General features: G+C 42.4%; 2 protein-coding genes across 2 annotated transcripts; both read left to right on the plus strand.

The window, feature by feature from the left end:
* Positions 1–2,638: 2,638 nt before the first annotated feature.
* LOC127583764 (apolipoprotein A-IV-like) lies at positions 2,639–5,726 on the plus strand. Its single transcript, XM_052040092.1, has 4 exons — positions 2,639–2,785; positions 3,111–3,208; positions 3,639–3,750; positions 4,679–5,726. The coding sequence occupies exons 2-4, from the start codon at positions 3,160–3,162 to the stop codon at positions 5,586–5,588; spliced, it is 1,071 nt and encodes a 356-aa protein (XP_051896052.1). The 5' UTR covers positions 2,639–2,785; positions 3,111–3,159; the 3' UTR covers positions 5,589–5,726.
* A 7,044-nt stretch (positions 5,727–12,770) lies between these two features.
* On the plus strand, positions 12,771–15,436 carry LOC127583582 (apolipoprotein A-IV-like). The gene is made up of 3 exons (XM_052039703.1): positions 12,771–12,819; positions 13,236–13,362; positions 14,527–15,436. Exons 1-3 carry the CDS (start codon positions 12,771–12,773, stop codon positions 15,434–15,436), a joined length of 1,086 nt encoding a protein of 361 aa, XP_051895663.1.
* Positions 15,437–19,666: the final 4,230 nt, after the last annotated feature.

Here is a 19,666-nt window from a genome sequence, read left to right on the forward strand (position 1 = left end):
AGTTGCTAAGTACATTCAAGACAGATCAATACATTTTTGGAATATCAAGGGATATAAGGTCAAAAGTAGCAAGTAGTGCTGAGGTAAAAGATTAACCAAGACCTTATTGAACAGTGGAGTAGTTGCGAGGCATGGAATAATTTAGACCTGCTTCTGTTTCTTATGTTCTTATAATTACAAAATGTCCTCCCACATTCTTGCTCAGCTGCACTGATTTGAATAACACTTTAATGCAATTAGTCCCTGCATTTAAAGAGCAACAGAAGCGGGGTTGCACCTCATCATTTCAGGGTGTCACAAAAGAAGTTTGGCATCTAAGGAGTTTCCTTTTAAAATTCAATCCTGAAGTAGCATGGGGGAATTCAGCAGCCAACTCACGCACAGGAAGTGCCCATAAACCAGCAAATCGGGCTATTCTAAGGCCTTGGTTGAAAAAAAGACTGGTGGACAGAACAGGAAAAGATGACATGCTAACAAGTAAAATCAACTTGTTTTTGTGAAAGGGAAATCAGGTTAGACAGATTTAATCACATATGCTACGGATACGGGGGAAGCAGGGATTGGACTACACTTAGATTTCCAGAAGGTATTTGGTAAGGCGTCACATCAAAAGTTATCGTGGAAAATAAAATGTTGGAGATAACATGTTGGCATAGACAGAGTATTGGCTGACCTTAAATGGGTTTCTTTATGATTTGGAAGATGAAACAAGTGATGAGCTTGTAGGGAGACACAAGAGACTGCAGATGCTGGAATCTGGAGCAAAAAATAAACTGCTGAGGAACTCAGAAATCAAGCAGCATCTGTGGAGGCAAAGGGATGGTCAATGTTTTGGGTCAGGACTGAGAGTGTAGAGGTAAGATGGCCAGTATGTAGAAGTGAGAGGGAGGGGTGAGACAGAGGCTGGTAGGTGATAGGTGGAAACATAAGAAAAGAAAGAGGGGAAAAATGGTGAGAGACTGCAGAGCTCTGAGATGTAGAGAGAGATCTGGGTGTCCTGGCGAATGACTTGTATGCAAGAACAGTAAGTATTTAGAAAAGCTGACAGAACGTTGTTGTTAACTGAATGTTATTGACCAGGAGCAGACCTGGGGCCTTTGTCGTGGCAACAGCAAAGGTCCTAAGGAATTGAATACAAAAATAGAAAGATGATGCTTCAATTAGGGCATTGGTGAGACTACATGTTGCATATTATGTACTGTGTTGACTTCCTTATTTAAGGAACAATGTAAATGCATTGGTATCAGTTCAGTGAAGAATCATCTTGAACTGCAGGTTGTCTCATTAGGAAAGATTGGACACACTAGGCTTTATCAGAAGAATGAGGAGTCTTGATTTAAGCATGTAAGGTTCTGAGAGTGGCTGTGGAGAGGTTTCCTCTTGTGCGAGGATCTGGAACTCTGGGTCACTCCTTAAAAATAAGGATTGGGCATTTAAAACATCAATGAGATAAAAAAAAAATTTCTCTCCGAGGGTTGTGAGATTTCTCAAAGGGCAGTGGTAGCAGAGTGTTTGACTATTTTTAAGGCAAATGTAGATGGGTTCTTGATAAGCAAAGGGGTCAAAGGTAACTGGGTGTAAGTGGGAATGTGGAGCAGAGGTGCAGAAGGATCAGCCATGATCTTATTGAATGGCTGAACAGGATCAAGGAGCCAAGTGGCCTACTCTTGCTCCTAATTTGTGTGTTTATTCATAACACTGACTGAATAAGTGGAGATTCTATCCTGAGAACTGTAGCTCCCATACTTAAGCATTCCCTCTGGACTGCCTGAAAGTCTAAGCCTAAGTCATGGCGTAAGTCCTGAGCCTTGAATCCATATTCCTCATAGCTAACTAAACCAGGCTAAATCTGGCCATATGCTGATTGATGAATGAAAGTAAAATTATATTGTTGGTGCGTGGAGCATTTTATTTTGGCCAGGGTATAGGTGGCTACAGACCAAATGTGGGTAAATGGTACTAGTATGGATAAGTACAATGGACATGGCAGTCTGAGGGGGAGGGGCCTAATTTTGTACTGTATGAATCTCTGACTATAAGGCACATCTTTGGTTCATTGTACAGGAAACCTTACTCTTGTCAAACTGCATAGAGCGTTAACTGCTAACGAGATAAATACAGGTCATCCCCAGCTTACCAGCTCCTGCTGTGTGGGAACTCGATTCGCGGCCGCATTTCCGACTTGTGACCTGTTTGGAACCCTGCCCTAACCTGGGGACGACCTGGAGTGAACAGTAATCAGTAAGCATCAAAAACCTGAGAATTCAAAAGAAGTACTAATTAAGGGTTTTGACGTACCATCCTACCGGAAGTGCATTAGACAACAGGGATCACATACTTGTTAGAATGATAGTAGCTGCATCACAGTTAGTAACAGCTGAGCCTTTAGGTCCATTCCAGATCATTACACTCACTGCCCGTATTCTGCTCATCTTTCTTTGGTTCTTCTTAAGGTATGTCCTTTAGTTGTCACTAATCCAATTTACACTGTCAAAATCCTTAGACTGTTCAACTGTTGCATGTTATCAAAGTATGGCCTTTGTACCGAGGAATGCCGTTTGATTGGAGTTTGCCCCCTTTGGTTGAGTTGGAGACATATTGAAGGAAACACATCACAGTTCAGAGTGTCAATGTTGTTGGAAGCTCCACGTTGTCTCAGCATCAGAGAAAGTCCACGAGTCGAAGCAGACTAACTGGTTATCAACTGCTGATAAGGTGCCCTTAAAAAGAGGGCAAGTCTGTGAGCTGAGACACAGAGCTTCAGGAGGAGCAGAACAGAGAAGAGGTAGGTGAGAAGAGCCCTGAGTGCAGCATCTGTACTTTGGTGGGGTCCAAACATGGGGACTCAAGTGTTTGCACACTTACCTGTGCATCCATTCAGCAAATGCCTTTCTATTAGATTGAATCTACTGTGTCAAGAATTCAGTTTTCTATTTTCAGTCATGTGACAGGGTACAATTGTGTGGTGTTCGTAGGGAGGCAGGAAAACACAGCATGCCCTTTATATAAGTCACACAAACTATCAGTGAGAAAATGTTCCACTTAGTAATGTATAACTTGAAGGAAGAGGAGTTAAATGTTGCTCTAAATCTTTTTGTTCATTTTCACAGATTTTCTGAAAAGAAAAGCAGGAATTTTACTTGGTGTGTGAAATCCATCATGAATCACAGGGCAATCCTTGTATTAGCTGCTGCTATTTTGGTGACAGGTATGAGTTTCTAAATTTAATTCTCTTAAAATATTTTTATACTGTTAGGTTTTTAGCATCACTCTTTAGCTATGGACCTTGGACACAGGATCTGCACACCATCTGTTTAGCCCAGTTTTAAGCTCAGGTCCTGAGCTCAGAAACCAGTGTTTCTACTATTTGGTTCTTCTCTGGGGAAAGACTTGTTTCAACATTCAATCTGAACAAGTTTTAAACTGAGGTCCCAAAAAGCAAGTTACCCTACTCTAAGAATCATCTAAACTCATCTCCAGAGAGGAGCACTTGATTATCCCTTCATTACTTGATAGGATATGGTGAAGTCTCATGGACCATTACAAACTGCTCGCCTGCTGAATGAATAGTAGATATGTTGAACTTGTTCCTGGGTTGCCACTCTGAAAGCCCACTTTCTTTCCTTTTTTTCACACAGGGTCCCAGGCTGAGCTCACTAGAGATCAGATTCAAGATGCATTCTGGGATTACATCGGCCAATTGACGAACAATGACCTAAATGAAGGCTCAGAAATCAGACAACAAGTCAAGTGAGTGTCGGGATTGATGGGAATTGTTACAGTAGATGTGCCAGCTGGGACACAGCTGGAAATGGCAGAATAGGAAAATGTTATACTGGTACATTGAGAGGTTAGAGTGGGTTGTTCTCTGCCAGTTTGAAACCAAACAGGAATGAAACTGGTGTTTGAAACAACAGATGTTGCTTGCTGCGTATGGTGGTACAGACTCTCAGCAAACTGAAATCTATTCCTGTAATGAAATGTGATCAATGTACATAGCTATGGGTATAAGCAGGTATAGATTCAAGGATAGAAGTGGCTCTATATGGGGCCAAATGCAGCTATAGTTAAATATAGCCATGGGAAATGTCGACCTAAGTACAGATAAGTGTGCAGGAAGTGGCAGATATCAGATACAGCATAGGTATAGTTGAAAATGAAGTGTTGTACAGTGTACGTTACCGCTCAATTACCGACCAATTTCTAACTCAACATTCAATCTGCATTCTAATCTTTATTTTCTTGATGTTGCTAAACTCTAGGAGCACAAATACCTTTGTACCATTAACAGTCCCTTTTATGATCTCTATACCTAAAAACTCTTTTTCTGACATGTCCATTCCCTATGGAGTTTAACCGAGCAGTATAATTGTCCTCTTAGAATCATTTAACTTGGAGCATAGAAGGAGGTCATTCAACCCACTGTGTTTTATCCATCCCAAAATGTAATAGCTGGGGAAGAAGGGAATGAATGAAGGACATTGGGTGAATCTTGTCCTGTGTTACCAAGGAACACGTGCAATTAATTCCAAAGAGCTTCTTTATCCAAATGTCTTTTCTTATTGTAGGCTCTCCTTTCTTCTGTACATTTGTTTCAGAATCGTACTTGCATGAGCTCTGTCTAAATTTATCTCTTTTCTGTAACAAGTATAAGAAACAATTGCCTCTTATTTTCCAGACACCTTATTAAGGATAATCTGCAGACTGTCAATGACTATGCTGCAGATCTCAGACAGAAGTTGACTCCTTACGCAGATGACCTTCGTGAGAAGATGAGAGTAGATATTGAGAGCCTTCGGCAGCAGATAAGAGAACAGCTGGAAGACCTGAAGGAGAAACTTTCTCCCTTTGCTGATGGAGTCCATCAGACGATCAGCAGGAACATTGAAGAATTTCATCAGAAGTTGACACCTTATGCTGAAGAACTCAGCCAACAGCTGAATAAGAATGCGGAGGAACTTCGGCAGAAGTTGACTCCCTTCACTGAAGAGCTTCAGGCGAAACTGGAAGTGAGCGCAGAGAACCTGAGGGAAGTCCTGGCTCCCTACGCTGAGGAGCTCCAGGTGAAGCTGGATGAAAACATGGACACCCTCAGGCAGAATGTGGCTGCCAGAGCTGAAGAATTTCGCTCCAAGTTTGATGAGAACATCCAGGAGCTTCGCAACAGCTTGGCCCCCTACGCCAAGGACGTCCAGGTTAAGATGAACCAACAGATTGGAGAAATGACCCAGGTGGTTGTGCCATATGCTGAGAAGCTCCAGGCAAAGGTCAGCGAGCATGTGGAAGTTCTGAACCAAAGGCTGAACCCTTACATCACTGAACTGAAAGCGAAGCTTAACGAGAACATGGGAACGATGGACCAGAACCTGGCCCCATTCATCGAAAATTTCAACACCAACGTCAACCAGAGAATCAAGGAGTTCCATCAGAACGTGGCTCCCTACACTGAGCAGCTGAACAAAATCATCAGTCAGAATGTGAAGGAGATGCAAGAGAGACTTGTCCTGAATGGAGGCAGTGTTCAGCAGGAACTTCAGACCCAGCTCACAACTTTATGGGACAACTTCTGGCAGAATCTGCAGAACTAATTGAGAATTAAGAAGTTACTCAGTCAAACAATGTGTCAGAACTAAAGGGTCCTCTTGTTATCTCAAATGATAATATGCTAAATGTATTTATTTTTTTGTCGAGGGGAACATATTAAAAATCAATGACTACAATTCTAGAGTGTGAACTGTAAAATACCTGCAATAAAACTTTAATGCCTGAAAAGTTTTCCTTGTTTTACTTCATGTTACAAAATGGTTATCTGTAGAATCATCTAAATAATACAGCACAATCCATTCAGCCAATCAAATCCACATTGAATTGTTTGGAGTGCAGCACAGTACATCCTATTTTCCCACACGACTCCCCATATCGCTGCAAATATCTCCTTCAAGTATTTGCACAATATCCCTTTGAAGGTTGTTATTGAAACCGCACCTGCCCTCTTCTGTCGGACCATGTTTGAAACCTCCTCCTTCTGCAGCTTTGACATCATGAAGTTTATTGCCATAATTAACGTCAATAATTCAACTTAGTCCAAGATCAATGTTTTATAATGCATTGCTTGGGGCAGTGGTAGAGGCTGATACAATAGGGACATTTAAGAGATAGGCACATGGATGTAAGAAAAATGGAGGGTTATGGGCTGTGTAGGAGGGAAGGGTTAGATTGATCGTGGAGTAGGTTTATATAGGTCGGCACAACATTGTGAGCTGAAGGGCCCGTCATGTGCTGTACTGTTCTATGTTCTATAAGATTCTAAATAACCTAAATGTGATCTGTTATTGCTCTGTTAATAAAGCAAGGAATCCCATATGTCTTTTTAGCAGTCAACTGAACCTACCAAGTTCAAAGGCTTGAGTGCAAGCTCACCTAAGTCTGCACCCCTTTAAAACTGCCTCTCACCACAGATACCTCCTTATTGCTGCCAAAAGGAGTAACTGCACATCATTTGTTGTTCTCATACGCTATTTAATCAGCAAATCCACACCCTCATGGGTGGGTTAGTAAGTTTGCAGACGATACCAAGATAGGTAGAGTTGTGAATAGTGTAGAAGGCTATTTCTCTGCCCACATCTGCAACTGATCTATATCATGATGGATACAGCGTGATATAGATCAGTTGCAGATGTGGGCAGAGAAATGGCAGATGGAGTTTAACCTGAATAAATGTGAGGTGTTGCACCTTGGTAGGATTAATGTCAAGAGGCAGTACAATCTTAAGGGCAAGACCCTTAACAGTGTTGAAGAGCAGAGAGACCTTGTGGTGCAAGTCCATGACTCATTGAAAGTGGCTACACAGGTAGATAGGGTGGTTAAGAAGGCTTATGGAATGCTAGGTTTCATTAATCGAGGTATTGAGTATAGGAGTCAAGAAATTAGAACATAAAACAATTACAGCACAATTCAGGCCCTTCGGCCCACAAAGCTGTGCCGAAGTTATGATGCATCTCTATAGAACTCTGGTTAGGTTGCATTTGGAGTATTGCATGCATTCACTATAGGAAGGATGTCAAGGCTTTAGAGAGGGTGCAGAGGAGGTTTACTAGGATGTTGCCTGGATTAGAGGGTATGTGCTATCAGGGGAGGCTGGACAAACTCGGGCTCTTTTCTCTGGAGCAGCGGAGGCTGAGGGGTGATCTGTTGGAAGTGTATAAAATTATGAGGGGCATAGCTAGGGTGGACAAACAATATCTTTTTCCCATTATTGAGCAATCCAATACCAGAGGGTGTGCATTTAAGGTGAGAGGGAGTAGGTTCAGAACTGACGTGAAGGGTAAGTTTTTTACTCAGAAAGTGGTGGATGCCTGGATAGGGTGGTGGAGGCAAATTCATAGGGGGCTTTTAAGAGGGGCTTGGATTGGCACGTGAATGAGAGGAAAACGGAGGGATATGGGCATTCTGTAGGTAGGAGGGATTAGCTATGTTGGCAGAACATTGTGGGCCAAAGGGCCTGTTCTGTGCTGTACTGTTCTATGTTCATGAATTCTGTTACAATTTACTACAGAATTCCCAACAATTAAACTGATTTACTGGAGATATGTGGGGGGTTGAAAATTACATGTCCTTATACGTGCATATCTGTTGAACACACACATTGTTCCCCCACCTCATCAGAACAGTGTCATGGCCACATATGTGCTGTGCTGGTGACTGCAGATTGGCCTGTGCTCTGAAGACCACTTCCTCTTTCATGCCAGCTGTTTATTATAAGCTTGTTGGATGCCTAAAGATCAGTAAGGTCAGGGAATGGAGGGTGAGGAAAGGAGTTTATGCATGGTGCAAGAGGTCAGGAGTCTAGGAGGGATTGAAGAGATCAGATAGTGAGAGTCAATGGAAATGGAACTGGTGGGAATGCAGAGTATGAGGATGGAGACATTAGGTGGAGCAAAGTAAAAGCTGTTTGCAGCAGGAGGTCAGAGGAATGAGCTCTTGCCCTGAATGCAGCATTGATTCTAAGTGGTGTTCAACTCTGAACACCAGAGAATGGAATAATTCTTCAGGCAAGTCACCCAGAGCCAAGTCCACAACATTATTAGTGAGTCAGCTGCATGAGTTGAAGGTAGAAAGGGCACAAAAGGTACAGTGACAGTCAATTCAATAACTGGAAGGTCAGATTGGAATTTCTGCAGTCATAAATCTACTCACAGGATGATGTGTCACCTCTCTGGTGCCAAAGCTAAGGACAGAATCAGGCAATCATATGCCATTAATCTCACAGAAGAAGGCCATTCTGTTGCAGACAAAACAGTGCTAACCAACCTAATGCCAGCTAGAAGGTCCATAACCCTGCCCATTACAGATTTCCAGAGTAGATCAAGTAGTTCTTAAATATAAAGGGGGTTTCTGCCTCTGTCACTCTTTCAGCAGTGGGTTCCAGTCACCTGACTCCCTCTAGGTGAAAAACGTTTCTCATCTCCCCTCTATGCCACTTGGTTTTGGTTGCTCTTCTCAGGAAAATAGGTCCTTCCTAATTACTGTAGATCCTCATAACTTTACACACCTCAATCAAGTTCAAAAGAAAACAACCCTAGCTCCTCTTCTCAAAGCCAAAATGTTCTAATTCTGCCAATGTCATCCTGGGGTCTTGAAAGAAGTGGCTAGTGAGAATTGATACATGTGTTTTAACTTTTCAAAATTACTTAGATTCAATTTCTTAATTTCTTACAGTCACTTATTTCAATATTGTGCAGCCTACACTTCTGTGATTGCTTCATAAGTTTCCTTCCTTTCCACTGGGACAGTGGTAGATTGTTACCATCAGTACTCAATGTGCTTTCTCTGTTTTTGCAAATGAACATACATCAAATATATAAATAAGCAGCAGAAGTAGGCCACTTGAGCCTGCTCCATGATTTAATTAGATCATGGCTGATTTGATTGTAACTCTGCTCTGTTTTCCAATCTAATCCCAGTAACTTTTCACTCCATTGCTTGTCATGTATCTATGGAACTTGGCGTTAAGGAAGTTTAAGTCTCTGCTTCAACCGCTTTTAGAGGAAGAGAACTCCAGAGACTCAAAACCTTCTAAGACAAGACATTAAATGACCCCTTACTTTTAAACAGTGACTCCCAGTTCCAGATAACCCATGAGGAAACATCGCCTCCACTTTCACCCTGTCAAGGCCCCTTATATGTTTCAATCATGTCGTCTCTCACTCTTCTAAAGTCCACATATAGAAGCATAACCTGTTCAATCTTTCCTCATATGACAACCCACACATTTCATATATCATCTGCTACAGCTCCTCTGAGCTGCTTCTATGCATTTCTACACTTCTTTAATTAAGGAAACCAGAACTATACATACCATTCCAGGTGTGGTCTGACTAATGCCCCAGACAACTACAGCATAATCTCCCCACTTGTGCATGCAACGTCTCTCACAATAAATAATAACATCTTTTGTTAGTTTTCTTATTTATTTGCTGTACTTTCATGCTGGTCTTTTGTGAATCATGCAACAGGACACCCAGATCCCTCTGCATCTCAGAGCTCTAACATCTCTCACCATTCAGATAACATGCATCTCTTTTATTTTTCCTGCTAAAATGGACAAGTTCACATTTTCCCCACGTTATATTCCATTCACCTGACCTTTACCCACTCATGACTTATTTCTGCCCCTTTGTAGCCTCTGATATCCTCTTCACAACTTACTTTCTCACCTATCATTGTGTCATCAACAAATTTAACACCAGGTCACTTGTACATATTTTTACAAAGTTGAGGGTCCAGTACACTGATCCCTGTGACACACTGGTCATTTCGTCTTTCCAACCAGAAAAGGACCAGTTATGCTGACTCTCTGCTTTCTGTTAACTAACCAGTCTTCTGTCTGATATGTTACCTACTCTACTAATAGCCTTTATTTTCCACTATAATATTTGATGTGGCACCTTATCAACTTTGCAGACTTGTACGATGTGTCCCACTTTGTTGCAACTGAAGCATCAAGCTAACCTGAATGTGTATTTGATCTGAATGGTTGCCTTGACAAAAATAATGTGGTTTCCTGGCTTTCACATGATCCAGTCCCATTGAAGAAGATACTTCCTTTACCCCACCAGTTTGCTTACATGCAGTATGTGCATCTTGCACAGAACGGAACTCCCTCAGGTTCTTTGATGCCTTTTTCATAGTGATGATAATCTTTCACACTATATTAAATGTGAGCTCTAGTGTAGTAAAAACCTTAGCCTGAGTGTGCTTATGTGTAACTCAACAGACAAATGCTAAGTCTCAGAGAATCCCACATTTGGTGATGTGCAGATTATTCCATTCAGTGATCCAATCCCCAATTGTTTCTATTGGATTTTGATTGCAGTACCAAATTTATAGCTTTAGACAATTTCTGAGGGTGCTGGATTAAAGTGGGTGCCTAATATTTTGAATGCCTCAGTGAGCAAGACGTTGAATACACTACAACATATCAATAGATTAAATACCATTGTGGAGGTGTTCAAATCTATTTCTAGATACTTGTTTTCCTGCACTCGTAAATGGCTTTGTTCTGCTTGTTATCTCCTCCTCCCACTGCCTTATAATATCATTACCACAGAAAAAAATCTCCATTTGCTTCAAATATGTATTAAACACATCCTGTGTCTCATCACAGTTTAACCTTCCAATATATCCAGCCTTCAGTCAGTCTGCCATTTTCCTCAAGCACCATTTTCATGTGTTTGACTCAATGACTTACCCCTGAAAACCAAGAGGACGTGGAGTTTCCAACAACACTGTCACTCTGAACTGCTGCCTTAACTATGACTCCAACTCACCCTGAGAGGGCAAACTCCATTCAAGATTCACAACTCCCCGTTCACGTAATCTGAGGTCTGGACTCAGTGCCATATTTTGTGTTTCCCAAACTCATTCAGTCTCACTTCCTATATTCTTTGTAGCCTTGCCATTAATCATAAAAGGCATCAGCCACCTGACTCTGCACTAACGGCACAGCTGTGCAGCTAGTAGAGCCACTGTCTCACAGCGCAACCAACTGGGTACGATCCTGACCTTGGCGCTGTCTGTGTGGAGTTTGCAAGTTTTCCCTGTAACAGCGTGGGCTTCCTCCGAGTGCTTCAGTTTCTTCCCACATCCCAAAGGCATATAGGTTAATAGTTAATTGGCCACTGTAAATTGCGTCTAGGGTGAATGGTAGAATCTGGGGAGAGTTGATGAGCATGTGGGGAGAATAAAAAAATGAGATTAATGAAGGTCAGCAATGACTCAGTGGGCCAAGGGGCCTGCTTCTGTGCTGTATGTCTCTGTGACTCTATGACAAAGAGATGGCAGGCGTACAGTAACAATGATCCTTTTACAACCATTTCTACATATGCTGCAAATGCCATAATCAAACACACTGTCTCCTTAAGAAACAATGATTGGCTTTTGTGAATATATTCATCTGGACAGCTTTGAGGGCCTTAGCTAATGTGAGAGACAGGTGAAATGAGGCAAAACCATAGAATCTTTCATTTCAGACGGGGGTTTGTTTGGCCCATCAATCCTGTTTCAAGGAATTAATTCCACTCCCCGCTCTTTGCTTATGGCTTCACAATTGTTTTCTTTCATCCTGTTTTCATAGGGAAGGGGTGACTGCTTCCCCTCACTCTGCAAGGTGCATTCCAGATCATGGCAACTCATTATGTAAAGATGCCCACATCTCCCCTCTGCTTCCTTTGCCAATTACCTCAAATCAAAGTCCTCTGAATACCTAACCTGCTGCCAATGGAAACAGTTTCTCCCTGTTAGTCAAAACACCTCATATTAAGTCCATAGAATGATCAAAATGTTACAGTTGTAATAAATCATGGCCTTTGGACTGAGAAATGAATCTTGAATGGAGTTTGCCCTGTCAGGTTGGGTTGGAGTCATAGTTAAGGCAGCAGTTCAGAGTGACAGTGTTGTTGGAAGCTCCACGTTCTGTTGGTTTTCAGGGAAAGTCCATGAGTCGAAGACAAGTGTACCAGTGTGTTATCAGCTGCTGATAAGGTTCCCTTATTTAGAGAGAGCGCCTGTGGGCTGACACACAGAGCTTCTGGAGGAGCAGAGCAGAGGCAGGTGAGAGGAGCCCAGAGGCTTACATTTCTCCAACACAGGTAGCTTGCATGCTTATCCTTTTAGCTACTGTCTCCGTGGACATTTGCAGTTTTCAGACAATTGGTCAAGACGTAATCATAGGAACAAGAGAACAGTTTTCTATTTTCAGTAGTGTTACAGTGGCTTGACAGACTAGATGTAAGGAGGATGTTTTCTCTGACTGAAGAGTTTAGGATCGAGGGCCGAATTTCTGATAAGGGGTGGGCCATTTAGGGCTGAGATAAGAAGGAATTTTGTAATTTAGAGGTTGGTAAGCCTTTGGAATTCTTTACCCCGGAGGGCTGTGGAGGCTCAGTCACAGAGTTTCTTTCAAAACAGAGATGGGCAGATTTCAGGATGTGAAGGGAATCAAGGTATATTGGGATAGTGCTGGAAAATTGTGCTGAGGTAGAAGATCAGCCTTGACTTCAATGGGAGAGCAGGCTCGAAGGGCTGGATGGTCTGGCCCTGCTGCGTCCTTGTGTTCCTACAAATGGAGTTTGGAAGGGGACAGTAATTCACAGGTGTATTTTGTGTGGATTTAAACCCTGCATTAACTCTGATCTTTATTTTTTCATAGATTTGCTGCAAAAGGAAGCAAAAGTTGTTCTTCGTACTTAATACCATTAGAGAACACCGCCATGTTTCCCAGAGCAATCCTGCTGCTTATAGCTGCCGCCTTTCTCACAGGTATGAGCTTCAAGTTTTCCTGCTCTCTTACTCTTGGACTGTGATTGGAATGTTGTTACCATTTCTAATCTTCAAAGATTCTTTATTGACCTTGGACTCAAGATCTTCATGCCACTGATGTGGACCAGATTTCAGCTCAAATCAGAATTTGGAGCCTGGTGCATAGTCTGTTCTTGGCTTCCGGGTGCAACTTGATGCCTCCCCATACTGGTTTTCTTTTAAGCCCTGGTTCCAAATATTCAAAGACCAGGGATTTTACCCTATGAGTCATCTAGCCATATCTCCAGAAAGGAGCACTGGCAATCACCAGGATATGGTGAAGTCTTGTAGCACATCTTCTGTAGAGTGAGCAGTAGATGCAAGGAACATCCGTCCTGTGTTCCCATTCTGATTATCTCATCCTTTCTCTCCCATAGGCTGTCGGGCTGAGTTCAATGGAGATCAGGTTGGAGGTGCCTTCTGGAATTACATCAACCAATTGACTGAGGAAGCCAAGGACAGTGTAGAGCTGATCCAAAGCTCAGAACTTGGCCAGCAACTCAAGTGAGCATTGGGAGCTTGACAGGGGCATTTAGAACAGATCAGCATCTTGAGTAAAGCAAGAAGTAGAAGGCCAGGCATATCTTAGACTGGAATATTGCAAAAGTCCAAGAGGTTCTTTATTATTATTTTACAGAATCTGAGCCTCAATAACATTATTATCCATACCTAATTGTTAATAAGCCAGTTTAAGAGGTCAGTGAAGTCTCAACTATGGACCAAATAAGGATGGTTTCCTTCCCTTAAGGATGTTAGTGAAGCAGATGGATTTTAATGATAATCCAATCACCAGTAACAACACTGATATTTTTAATTCCAGATTTATTTATCTAATCAAACTTAAATGTGTTTTTAGTGGGAACTGAATTAATACGACCTGGCTTTATGGATTTGTTAGACCAATAGCATAACCACTGGCCATACTATTAAGCATGGTTAAAGTGAGGGTTCCTCCGCCAGTTTATAAACAAACAGGAATGAGATTAAGGAATAAAAGAGGGGATATACTCACTTGGGCTGGTGGAATGGATACTCAGCAAAACAAAAATCAGTTTCTGCAAAAAAACTAATCAGTCTCAATCACTGTGAGTAGAAGGTGTCGGTACAAACAAAGGAACAATAGGAATTGGTTCAGCTGGAGCAATGAATTCAGATACAACTAAAGGAAAGGCATTTGTAGATATAGGCATGGCTGCAATTTCATCCATTTACTTTGTATTGTTTGTCCAGTGTTTAAAACCTGGGAGGGTATATACCTTTGTAACGTTAATCATCCCCTCAACGATCTCTGTATCTGAAACACTATTTCACTACTCATCTACTCCTTGCAGTGTTTTACCAATCAGTATGTATGCCTTTCTACAATCGTTCAATATACAGCACAGGAGCCCATTCAACTCACTGTGTGAGAGTTCACTCCTAACTTTCCTCCCAAAATGTAACAAATAGGAAATGACAGAAAGAATGAAAGACATTGGGTGAATCATTTCCTCTCTTTGCAATGAACATGTATAGTTAACCTTAGACAATTTTGTTATCCAAATGTCCCTTGTAAGCTCTCCTTTCTTCTGTACATATGTTTCAGAATGGAACTTCCATGGAGCTCTGTCTAAATGTATCCCTTTTCTGTAACAAGTATGAGAAACTATTGTCTCTTTTTTTTTCCAGTCTCCTTATTCAGGATAATCTGCAGACTGTCAATAAATATGCTGAGGATCTCCGAGAGAAGTTGACTCCTTACGCAGATGATCTTCGTGAGAAGATGACAGTAGATGTTGAGAGCCTTCAGCAGCAGATAAGAGAACAGCTGGAAGACCTGAAGGAGAAGCTTTCTCCCTTTGCTGATGGAGTCCGTCAGAAAATCAGCAGGAACATTGAAGAATTTCATCGGGAGTTGACACCTTACGCTGAAAAACTCAGCCAACAGCTGAGTAAGAATGCAGAGGAACTTCGGCAGAAGCTGACTCCCTTCACTGAAGAGCTTCAGGCAAAACTGGAAGTGAGCGCAGAGAACCTGAGGGAAGTCCTGGCTCCCTACGCTGAGGAGCTCCAGGGGAAGCTGGATGAAAACATGGACACCCTCAGGCAGAATGTGGCTGCCAGAGCTGAAGAATTTCGCTCCAAGTTTGATGAGAACGTCCAGGAGCTTCGCAACAGCTTGGCCCCCTACGCCAAGGATGTCCAGGTTAAGATGAACCAACAGATTGGAGAAATGACCCAGGTGGTTGTGCCATATGCTGAGAAACTCCAGGCAAAGGTCAGCGAGCATGTGGAAGTTCTGAAACAAAGGCTGAACCCTTACATCACTGAACTGAAAGCGAAGCTTAACGAGAACATGGGAACGATGGACCAGAACCTGGACCCATTCATCGAAAATTTCAACACTAACGTCAACCAGAGAATCAAGGAGTTCCATCAGAACGTGGCTCCCTACACTGAGCAGTTGAACAAAATCATCAGTCAGAATGTGAAGGAGATGCAAGAGAGACTTGTCCTGAATGGAGGCAGTGTTCAGCAGGAACTTCAGACCCAGCTCACAACTTTATGGGACAACCTCTGGCAGAATCTGCAGAACTAATTGAGAAGTAGAAAGTTACTTTGAGGTCCTCTTGGAGCACAGACAACAATATGCTTAAATATAACTATCTTCAATCTATTTATTTTTTGCAAAGAGGAGTATATGAGTATCATTGATTGCAATTCTAGAGTGTGAATCATAAAATATGTGCAATAAAACTTTGAATTACTTTACAATTGATAATATTTGCATATTTTATTTCAATAATGGAAAGTGTCTCTTAGTACAGATACATTGTAGTAAATATGCAGGCCAAGAAATTCACACACATAACACCATTTCCTTCAGCATGTTACCATTGGTAATTAATGTTATCTGGCTTGAAATCCAAAAATAATAATTTCTGGATGACTTTGCATCACTCCAGGTTTTCAGTTGGGCCCTTCTTAGCCTGAGACACCCTTGTGCAATTAATGCCATTTCTGCTTTTAGTCTGTTTTGGGATGATATTCTGTGCTGTCCCCCCCCCCCCCCCACCCCCGAGGAGCATTGTGAGGGAACCTAAAATATGTTTCCCCAGAGACAACAGTCTTTGGGCACTTCTGGGTCAACTACGTGCTGCTGACTGGACTGAGATTCCTGAATGATAAATCCCTGACTTACTTTCCTTCCTTCAGGCTTGTCTCCAACATAGTATGAACCTCCCCATCTATGACAGGTCTCCAAAGATTGACACATTGCTTCTCAATTGATCTCACACTCATTACGCTTGATGATGGACGTGCTCATTCCAGATTCAGACTAGTTTATTGTCCTATCTCCAGGGTGCAATGAAACTCCTTGCTTGCATGAAGCTCACAGAGTAAACAGTATCTATGGTAATAATAAATACAACATGGTCATAATAAATATTATATGCTTTATGTCCATGTAATACAGGAAAACTGTGCACAGTATCAACGTCCAGAAATGGTGCTTTTAATTTGGACCCTATAATGGGGCTTTTAAGAGAGGCTTGGATGATCACATGAATGAGAGGAAAATAGAGGAATACGGGCATCCTGCAGGTAGGAGGGATTAGCTATGTCAGCACAACATTGTGGGCCGAAGGTCCTGTTCTGTGCTGTACTTTCCTATGTCCTATGTTCTAAGCATGATGGTAGTAGTGACTGGTGTGGTCTGGATCTGCAGTGAACCACTGCCTGAGTGGCCTCCCCCTCCCTCCACACCCAACCAGCCCAGGAACACAGGAGGCAAGTAGGCTGTGCAGTTTCACTTACAAGGCTGGTGCGCTGGCTGAGCCAGGATGTTCCAGTCTAATCTGACTGCAAAGGGGTTGGAAGCCCGTTATTGGCAGAGCAAGGGCTGGCGGCTGGGGGCATAAGCAGCATTGCAGGGCACAATACACAGAGGTGGGCATTGGAAGCTGCTGCAGTTGAGGGTGCGGACGTGGATATGTGTGCGCTGAAGTCTCATTCAGGAATGCAAAACAGACCACTGACCCACTGCATTTAAGTCAATCTATGGCAAAATAGCTCTTGGGCTCCAGCTGTGCTGAAGCTTGCTCTGATTAGTTCTAGACCCTAGAGTTGTGAGCAGGATGGGCCACAGTTGGCAGCTTGCTGCTCCATGCAGGGATTCTGTTTGAAGTGGTGGTCACCAGTTCCCTTGCTGCTGCCACCTGTTTGCATTATTAATGGACTTCCCCATCATGGCCAAGGGTGTCTGTCATAGAACCATTGGATAATGTCTACAGATGTATTGTAGAAAGTATTCTAACAGGTTGCATCATGGCCTGGTACAGCAATTCCAATGCACAGGAATGCAAGTGGCTGCAGAGAGTAGTGGACACAGCCCGGTCCATCACAGGTACAGCCCTCCTTACCATTAAAAGCATCTACATGAATCACTGCCTCAAGAAGGCAGCACCTATCATCAAGAATCTCCACCACCTGGGTCATGCCCTCCTCTCGCTGCTTCCATCGGGCAGGAGGTACGGAAGCCTGAAGCCCCACACCACCAGGTTAAGGAACAGCTACTTTCCTACAGCCATCAGGTTCTTGAACCTACCTGCACAACCCTAACCCTACTTCAGCAGTGGAACATTATGGACCACCTTTTGCTCTACCATGGACTTGTCTCTGTGGTTTTTTTGCACTAATGTCTTGTTTAGCACAGTCATTTTTGTCTTGTATAATTATGTATCATTTAAGTATAATTTATCTTCTGTGTGTTGTCCAAATCTACATGCCTGTGATGCTGCTGCAAGCAGACTTTTCATTGTACCGGTACCTCACCGGACTTGTTCATATTACAATAAACTTGACTTGATCATTCAACAGGTCAGGTAACATCTGTGGAAAAGGAAATGGGTCAAAGAGAACTGGTCAATGGGAAAATGAGAAGACAAGTTTGTTTTGAGCTACAATGGTGCAAACAATTTGAAGTGAAGACGTCGCGTGCTGGAATCCATGCCGCAGAAAGCCCAAGGAGAAGGATATTGAACCTTCAAGAGGCAGGCAGAATGCACGTCACAGAGGACCATCCGGTGCTCTGACCACCTACAATTCGAGTGGCATGGCTGCAATGGCAAGCTATACCTCTACCTGGGCGCCCCATCCAAGGGTGGAGCAAGTTCTAGCTCTGACAATGGAGGTACATTGAACAGGCCACACAGTAGGTTGGAAGGGAATGGCAGTAATGTGGAATTTAATTCCCAATATCTACCAAAAACAGCAGTGTTACCCTCACTGACCCCTTGATGGCACCACTGCACAACCCGCTACAGCCTGACAGTTCTGCTTTCCAACCAGTTCCATATCCATGATGTTATTGTCCATTTAAACCCAAGCGACCTTCATCAACACCTTTTAAAAGATCACATGCACGATATCAAAGACCCCATCAATCTTCTCTGTGTTGTCTGTAAATATTTCCAACTTTTAAACACATTCTACCATGTTATCAATATTTTCTTTTTGTATGATGAATTATTTATTTTAATATGAACTGAAAATTTGAATATCACTCCCTGGAGCCAAGTACACAAAGATGGAGCCCTGAACAGAACCCATGACTGACTTTCACCAGGCTGAGACTTTACCAAAAGGAGATCATTAGTAATTGGTTTATTATTTTCACATGTACCGAGGTACATGGAAAAGCTCTTGCTTGCATGCCGTCCAACAGATCAGTCCATACATAAGTACAGGCCATTCAGCCCATTGGGTCTGCGATGACCATCAACCACCCACTTACACTAAGCCTACATTAATCACCATTTTTTTATTCTCCCCACATTTTCATCAACTCATCAAGTGGTCCTGAATTCATCAAGTGGTCCTGAATTCTAACTCATTGCTTCCTGCCTTCAGACAGTTTTGAATCCGATTTGCTTCCCGTCCCTTAATCTCAAATAGTGCCATCTCTAAACTTTTTACTGAAAATCAATGTATACTACATCCACTTGTCTCCTGGTCCACCTTATCTATCACCTCTTTTGTGAAGCCGGTCAGGTTTGTTAAGCATAATGTCCCTTTCTGAAATTATGCTTCTAATTATTTCCTTTACCTAGATAGTTTGTAAATTATCTTTAATTTAAAATGTTAAAGCATCAACATTACCGTTATGACAGATGTTAAACAAACTGGTCTAAAACTGTCCAGTTCAGCTCGGCCTCACTTATTATTTCAGCCATACTCCAATTCTCTAGCTTACATCATCTTGAAATATAATTTTGAGGTCTTCCTTTTCCTTTTTCCCCTCAGCATCTTAGGATGCATCCTTTCAGGTGCACAACTTGAATTCACCAGTACCTCACTCATTCCTCTGGTCTTATTGATTGTGCAGCACTTCAACCTGAGTCAGAAGGTCATGAGTGTGAGACTCACGTCAGGGTTTTGAAAGCATAATCAATGTATAGACTCCAGAATGGTGTTTAAAGGGACTTCAAACCAAAGCCTCATCTACCCTCTCATCTGATCACAAAAGACATTGTAGCCCCTGTCTGTATCAATGGTGCTGAGGTGGAGATGGTTGAGAGCTTCAAGTTCCTAGTTGCAAATATCACCAACAATTTGTCCTGGTCCAGCCATGTGGCCTCTGTGACCAAGAAAACACACCAGTGCCTCTACTTCCTCAAAAGGCTATGGAAATTTGGCATGTCCCTGATGACCCTCATCAATTTTTACAGATGCACCATAGAAAGCATCCTATCTGGATGCATCACACCTTGGTATGGCAACTGCTATACCCAAGACCACAAGAAATTGAAGAGAGTTGTGAACACAA

This window comes from Pristis pectinata, chromosome 27 (genome assembly GCF_009764475.1).
Source record: "Pristis pectinata isolate sPriPec2 chromosome 27, sPriPec2.1.pri, whole genome shotgun sequence".
In the NCBI taxonomy this organism is placed as follows: Eukaryota; Metazoa; Chordata; class Chondrichthyes; order Rhinopristiformes; family Pristidae; genus Pristis; species Pristis pectinata.

Bases quoted from the DNA above. Each gene is read 5' to 3' on its own strand.
- LOC127583764 (XM_052040092.1), top strand. From the start codon at position 3,160: ATGAATCACAGGGCAATCCTTGTATTAGCTGCTGCTATTTTGGTGACA. The intron at 3,209-3,638 runs GTATGAGTTTCT...TTTTTCACACAG, and splicing joins TGCTGCTATTTTGGTGACAG to GGTCCCAGGCTGAGCTCACT. The intron at 3,751-4,678 runs GTGAGTGTCGGG...CTTATTTTCCAG, and splicing joins GAAATCAGACAACAAGTCAA to ACACCTTATTAAGGATAATC.
- LOC127583582 (XM_052039703.1), top strand. From the start codon at position 12,771: ATGTTTCCCAGAGCAATCCTGCTGCTTATAGCTGCCGCCTTTCTCACA. The intron at 12,820-13,235 runs GTATGAGCTTCA...TCTCTCCCATAG, and splicing joins AGCTGCCGCCTTTCTCACAG to GCTGTCGGGCTGAGTTCAAT. The intron at 13,363-14,526 runs GTGAGCATTGGG...TTTTTTTTCCAG, and splicing joins GAACTTGGCCAGCAACTCAA to TCTCCTTATTCAGGATAATC.